Genomic DNA, 7,201 nt, shown 5'->3' with positions numbered 1-7,201 from the left:
GGGGGGGGGGCTGTTTGTTTGGGGTTTTTTGGTTGTTTTTTAAGAATAATTACCCCAGCATTACTTCAGAGATGTAGGATACATAGCAGCATTCAGATGTGTTTCAGTTGGGTTCTTCAAGTTATTTTTAAATGTGCCGATGCCTTAAGTATTCTGTCGATACAAAAGAGCCTCAGTTTGAAGCAAACCTTTTAAAACCACTAGTTTGAAACCCAAAAAGGGCAGTTATTTGCCTGGTATCCCATAAACTGTAATTTACTATATTAGTAATAGCTAAAACTTTCAGCTTCTGAATTTCTGAAAGCATATAGTGTTCATTATAACCTTCAAGATTTTGCACATGAAATATGCAAGTTACCATAAAGGATCTGGACAATTTGGAACGCAAGTTTTTTGCTTTACAGCTTTACTTGTTTTCCTTCCTCTCAGCTCCCCAAAGTGGGCACAACACTCTCGCCCAGTCTAGCACAGGAGGAGATTAAAAAGGTGAGGAACGTTTAAATTATAATCCTGCACTTTAGAGAACTTCTGAAATAATATCTCAGCATAGTGTTAGAATACCAGCTAGAGATAAGATTAAAGAGTGGGTGTAAATTAGGTGGGTTGATATTAAGCTGAACATTACATTTACTCTGAACAGACTGTTTTGTTTTCAGAGTCCAGGGTATCTTTGCAGGTTTAATATTTCTAATTAAGACTGAAGAAACTTGTATTATACAGGACCCATTATGCAGTTTATTACCGCCCCATTCTCATTATCCTCCTCAGTTTCTACAAAGTCCAATAACAAGGTATACATTAGCTAAGTCCTGTTTGAAGTAGCTTTAGTGTTCTGTACTCCTAGCACAAAATTTCATGACTCAGATTCATGTAATCAAAACTGAAAACCGCTTGCTTCAATATTGTGTAACAATTCAGTGACAAAAGTGTTTTGCTAATGACCTCCTTAAACTTCCAGTATTAAAAATCAGAACCTTATATTATTTTTATCATCATCATTATCAACATAAAACCTGAGCTCAATTCTGCCTAAACCTAAAATAAAAGTTTAATAACAAGTCGGGCCTATTTATCATTTCAAGTTAGCGCCCTCCCCACCCACGCACGTCATGAATGGAGAAGGGGAAAATAAAAAAAGCTTGATTCACATCAGTGAACCTGAACCAGAAGCAGTTCGGGAATTACAATAAGGGGGCAGTGATGCATTGGAAATCACTCAACCACCCTCAGCACTGAGAATGCAGTTGTGTCAGAGAACACAATATTCCATTTAAGCAAACAAAAACAAAACAAAAAAGCAAACAATCCAAAGCTGGGAAGTGTTTTCCTTTCAGTACAACTGCAGTTTAGGGAGAAAAGATAAAGTCCTCTACCTGATAGAATTTAATAAATATGACATAGCTCCTTGCTAGGAAGTAAAGGGTAAACACATCTGCTAAATATTTTCCCTAAGAATGGATTTAACCACAGAGCATTTTTCAGGCAAAGAAACCAAAAGAGTGGGATGTAGAAGGAAAGAAAAGCCAGCCCTCAGTTCTGCTAAAAGTCTCCAAAAGTATTAAAAATATCAATTACACAGGCACACTACACCTCTTCAAGATATAAGAGGTTTAAGAGTGCAGCTTTATTTTCACTATTCAAAATGGAATGTGAAAGTGTTTTTCTGCATTACAGAAAAACTTTTAAAATATTAAAATAAAAGCTTTATTACCGTAGAAACTGATAAACTGTTTAAAGAACACAGACTTATAAAATTATGCTTGCTATAGCTCAGAGACACGATTTAATATGTGAGTGAAAACTGTTATCTTTATAATCAAGAATCCTAAGTCATTACTAAAAAAATACACATACACCATCAGTTTACAACACTGTATTCAAGTTTGGCAAGCTACTTTTAGCCTGAACTGTTCCAAAATCTGTTCACCCCTCGGTGAGCCACCTACAAGCTAACAACATCCACACCCCACCTGCCTTCCTACTATAGACCAGAAATATTTTATGCTGTCCTTGGAGAAAACTGTCAGGCCCTGTTTTGGACCAGCGCTTTGTAATTTTGTTTTTCTTTTTAGGACTAGAAAGAAACCACGGACCTAAGCTCTTACTATTCTCATGCCTAATTTCCTGCCAATGCCCATGTTTTTATGCACAGAGTTTCTTTCACTTCATTTTAATGTACGTTTCATTTCCAGAAAATTTCAGTTCAGAGCAAAACCCGGCAGCTGTTAAGTCTCTTGCCTCCGCACAACTTGTAACAGACAAGGGAAGCCCACATCTATAGCCAAGCACAGGGCTGTAGATATTTTGCTGTAGCAGTAGTAAGCAAAACATTTAACATGAACACAATTTCTAAACAAATTCTCTCTTGAAAAACATTTTTAAATGTAATATTTACAGTACAGCTGAAAGGAAGTCTCTATTCTTTTTTTTTTTTTTTCTCCATTTTGTAAGAGGCTTTACTTTAAAACATGGATTTTAGTCATATGAGACGAGTAAGATCAAGTAGGAATTCTGCTGTCTTTAACTTAGCAGACAAATCTCCGAAGTGCTGAAAGACTAACTTTGGAAAAAAGCACTTCTTGGACTGAAAACTTTCAACGTCTTCTAAATTTGATTCCAACCAACAAAACAAAGCAGAGGAAAAAAAACACTGAGGCAAACCACACATTTCTGAGCAGCCCCAAGCAGTGCTGCCAGACTTCGAATGGCATGCGAGCTGAGTCAGGCTTGTACCTTCCACTAGTAAAGGATACACAACTTTAAGCTCCTGCAATACCTTCTGCCTTTAGATACTTAGTTTTAAAGGGAAACTAGAAAAAAAAGCAACCCTATAACTTCAGTGTTTAAGACTGTAATTAAAAATTTAAAAGCCAGCAGTAGCCTGCCCTTTTACTGCTTGTTCTGTTGACAGAGAAGTAGACAAATATCAATGTCCAAAAGTGATTAAGTATTTCCTCTTAGTACTCATCAATTATTGACTACACACACATTTGCAAAGAGAGGAAAACATCATTTCCAACACACACAGCTTTCTATGCAAGTAGGTGAATTACTGTAAGGAGTTCAGTGGGTCACTAACACCAAAATAAGGATTATACTTCCAAAGTTACAGTGCAAGGCAGCGCTTGCACAAACACTGCTGTTCAGCCACTGGACATGCACAATACCACTAACTGCTAATTACTATTTTTTGCTCCCACCATGACAGCAAAGAGCTTAATATACGAGTAGGACTGTCTCCTCTTTCCCATATTCTTCCTTGCCAGCCCCAGCACCCTTATTTCCTTATGCACACCTCAAACTGCATTACCTGGAGTGTGGTCAGAGCACTGATCACTCGAAAGCTAGCAGCCTTCTCTCCAAGGTTTCAGACTCAGAGGCTGCTCTGTCTCTGTGACGGGCATTCCTCACCTGCGACGCAAAAGGCAGATCCCTCTGTACAGCAAGAGAAGGGTTACAGCTCAGCTAAGCCCTTGGACACTACTACGTGGTGAAGGTGGACAGCATGGGCTGCAGGAGCCCCCCACCACCCTGGGCAGCCACCAGGAGATGGCTTCTCCCGAGGACACAGGGATACTTTGGAGACCAGAGCTCAAAAGGAGCACACCAGACCTTCATGGGGAAAAAATGAGTTCTGCTCACCTAAGATTCAGCTAAATAAATGCAGGCAGATTTGCACATGGAAAACCCCAAAACATGCATTTCACTACGCCTATTGAAAGAAACAGATCTAAGCCCCACATGTTTGATCTCTAAGCCCAATTTAGCAATTTTCAGCTTTCCCTATCCATGACACATTACAAAATATCAAGTTCATGAAAAAAAACCTGAAGAGTCATCTTGTTATGAGAAGGGAACTAGAGGAAGACAAAAGTGAAGGAAAAAAAGAGCTACCATAACCTCAGGACAAGTATTCACAATATGAAATGCAATTAATTTTTATACTAGCATAATTGTAAAAATCAGAGGCAGGTAAGAGTTTGGTAAAACCTCTAACTGCCTGGAAGAGTGACATAAATCTTTCAGGCCAAGCACCACGTCCCCTTTTGTTGCTGTTCACCAGTTAGGACGCTGCACTACAACAAGGCTGGTTGTAGTAGAATAATATAGAAGACTAAAAAACTTTCACCCCGCTCTGAAGACCACATTTTACTATTAAGTGAAGAACCTAATTCCTACAGTTAAACAAGCATGAAAGGAAAAGTGCTTTTAAAGTTACAAACCTTTTCTCGCAGCGTTACACTTGAGACCATCGGATCTGCTGAAATCTATGCTTACATAAGCTCCACTGTCCAAACCTGAAGTACCATTTTGGAGATGGCAAGTTGGCGCTGTAGTACTTGCCTCACAGCTTATAGGATCATTGTGTAAATTCAGAGCGATGTAGTTTAAGCCATTCTGAAATCCAGTTGAGGTATCCCGGGACATTTTGCTTTCCTGACCATCAGAAATGTTTTCATCCGGTTTTAACCAAACATTGTCAAATGAGGCAGAGCTGTGTCTTTTGCTACTATCAGTAAAGAAAGAGGAGGAGGTCGTCACAGTCCCAGCAGAAGAGAATGTTTCAGAACTGTGTCTCCTCCTGCCTTGAGGATCGGCTCGAATCACTTTCGGTCCCATAGGAGGTTCAGAGCTAGGAACAGAGAAGCTACTGCTACCAGCATATCGATCAACAATGCACAGTCTATTAACTATGGAAGAAGGGCTCTCAATCTTCACGCCATCATCGGATTCGGTGGCAAACGGCCGAGGTGGTGTTGCTGCCATGTTGAATGTCATCTCTGTGTAGTCATCAGTCCTGTTACTTGCGCTGCTAACACAAGCAGTGCCAAATGAGAGCCGAGCGTAATCTGGATTTGGTTGGTTTCTAGGAATACTGGAACTTGCATAAATTGAAATATCTGTTAGAGAGTTGGACAGTTCCTTCGCTACTTTTGGCGACTGTACATCCAAGTCAACGCTCATATAATCAGAAAGCGGGGACTGTCTGTGGTCACTACTGGAGCCTAGAGATGATGGTGATCCTTCTGCAGACAAGGAATACGGTGTATTACTCGCCTTTTCATTAAAATCAATATTTATGTATTCGCCAGGACTGGCTGGCTCAGGTGGAACTGTGCGATCGTACATTCTTGGGATAGTATTACTCCCTCTGGTACCCAGGGGGAGTCTTGTAGGCCTGGTAGCCCTACTCTGCACAAGTCCTTCATCTGAACTTTTCACCACTGGTGATTTAGAGATGCCATTAGCCAGAGCCTCACTGTTGACCCCTTTTACATTTTCTGATCCACCATACAATAGTTTTCCAGGTGAAGACATTGGAACATACTCACTGTGGTCACCATTTTGTCCTGATAATGCCTTAAAGCTGCGGGGCAAAGAAAAATACGAACTGAAACCTTTGGAAACAGAAGCAGTGTGAATATAATTCGAATCACCGGGGTGCTTTGGAGCTGAATTCCCAGGTGACATATCCATATAGTCATTGTTTATAATCTTCTCATTACTTCCTTTAGAATTAAATCCAGTTAAAGGACTTCGTACTGGCGAAGAGCTAGCCTTTGGAAACATCATCATATATCCTCTGGAGTCAACCTGAGAGGGTGACCATGAATTGTTAATCTGTTTTGGAACAGACATACTTTTAGGAGTCATTGGCAAATAATCGCTGTTGCTGGATAGGGAAGATGCAACTCCTGGCATCATTGGCATGTACCCATCATCCCTGGCTTTACTCCTACTTTGGTTACACACAGAATCAAGGTTAGCGTCACTGTACTCCAATTCATGGTTATCTTTAAATTTTGGTGTTTCAGAGTAAAGTAATCGTCCATGATTTCCTGCAGAATCTTCATCTAAGGAAGCTGCAGTTTGTGTCATCTTCTGCTGTACTGCTACAGAAGTTGGTTTCGTTAGAGAGTAAGTTCTTTTCCTGAAACACTTTTCAGCCTCCATATAATCATCTCTTGAGCTATCATCTGCCTGTTGCTTACTCATGGACATGTACTCACTCAGACAGTTCTCCTCTCGGATAGGCGGCGTGTTCCCCAGGGAATCTGGTGTATTACTCCTGACCCGAAAGTACCTGAAATCTCCAGGGCTGGAGCCATATTCATCAGAAGAGATAAATCCCCCATCGCTTGGGGAACCACAAACAGATGAGCTGGAAGGCCTGGTCAACATGTCCGAAGCAGAGCCATGGCCACTACTGGAAGAAACACTGATGGGACTTGTAGTGGAAGGAAAATGAGAAACAGGCAGCGAAGCAGACCTGGTGTGAGAAGATGAGCTGAAAGCAGCTCTCACATACCTTCCGCTTCCTTCTTGTCGGCCCAAATTCATTCTTGCTGTATTCAAGTGGATCAGACTCCCAGTCACTGACCTAAACGGTCTAGTCATGGTTCCCTCTCCTTCACTGGATGTTCTGAAGCGATAGGGGTTGCTGCTTTTGGTGGTAGGAGGAGTGCCTCCGGCAACGCTCTCAGTTCTAGGTCTTCTTTGCAAGCCCGTCTGGCTGGGGGGCAAGTTGCCCAAGTGTCTCCTAGTGGTGATGAAGGAGATAGGATTGGTACCACTGCCACCACCAGAAGACTGGCTCTTGCTTCGGGGCCTGAACTCCGCAAAGGCCTTCAGAGCTTTCATGGTCTCCAGAAAAGTCTCGTGCATATTCTGGGCAACCACCGAATCATCCACTTGCATCCAGAGCTCTCCAGGTCCAATGGAGGCAGATCTGCCCACTTCAATGAAGAAGAAGTTCTCCGAGTGTCCGCAGCGGCGAATATTCATGAGCTGCAAGTGGACGGAGGGCACCTCCGAGTTCAGCTTGACGAGGTGGATGGTCTTGCTGGAGAGGCACAACCTATATACTCCAGTGAGGTTTTTTGTTTGTCCCAACCCTTTGGGCTTAACGTTGACCTGCCACACCTCCTTGAAGACGGTGCCAGGCCTCAGGGCGGCCCCGTAGTGCTCGTCATCCTCATCCACCTGCTGATCAGCATGGTCCTCCTGCTCCAGGAAGCCCCTCTTGCTCTGGCTCATGAGCTCGCTGATGGCCTGGTACCAGGCCTCCTGCTCAGCCTCGTTCTCTGCCAGCATGGCGAAGTACTCGTCCTTGGTGTACAGGGCGATGATGTGCTTGTGCTTGGCGTCGGCCCGCCGGCTGACGGTGAAGCACTGGTAGAGGGGGATGACGCGCTTGGGC

The 7,201-nt window shown here is 42.5% G+C and overlaps 1 protein-coding gene across 1 annotated transcript; it reads right to left on the bottom strand.

Annotated features, from left to right (window-relative positions):
* Positions 1-4,215: 4,215 nt before the first annotated feature.
* LOC104520301 (insulin receptor substrate 2-B) lies at positions 4,216-7,195 on the bottom strand. The gene has a single exon (XM_010164671.2). The coding sequence runs from the start codon at positions 7,093-7,095 to the stop codon at positions 4,216-4,218; it is 2,880 nt and encodes a 959-aa protein (XP_010162973.1). The 5' UTR covers positions 7,096-7,195.
* Between the last annotated feature and the right edge of the window lie 6 nt (positions 7,196-7,201).

The sequence above is a fragment of the Antrostomus carolinensis genome, unplaced genomic scaffold, assembly GCF_000700745.2.
Source record: "Antrostomus carolinensis isolate BGI_N321 unplaced genomic scaffold, ASM70074v2 Scaffold34323, whole genome shotgun sequence".
In the NCBI taxonomy this organism is placed as follows: Eukaryota; Metazoa; Chordata; class Aves; order Caprimulgiformes; family Caprimulgidae; genus Antrostomus; species Antrostomus carolinensis.
The sequence above is the reverse complement of the archived record's forward strand: the minus strand, read 5'-3'. Positions and strand labels throughout refer to the sequence as shown.

What these genes read in the sequence shown, in the direction of transcription:
- LOC104520301 (XM_010164671.2), bottom strand. Translation starts at nt 7,095, where the DNA reads ATGCTGGCAGAGAACGAGGCTGAGCAGGAGGCCTGGTACCAGGCCATC.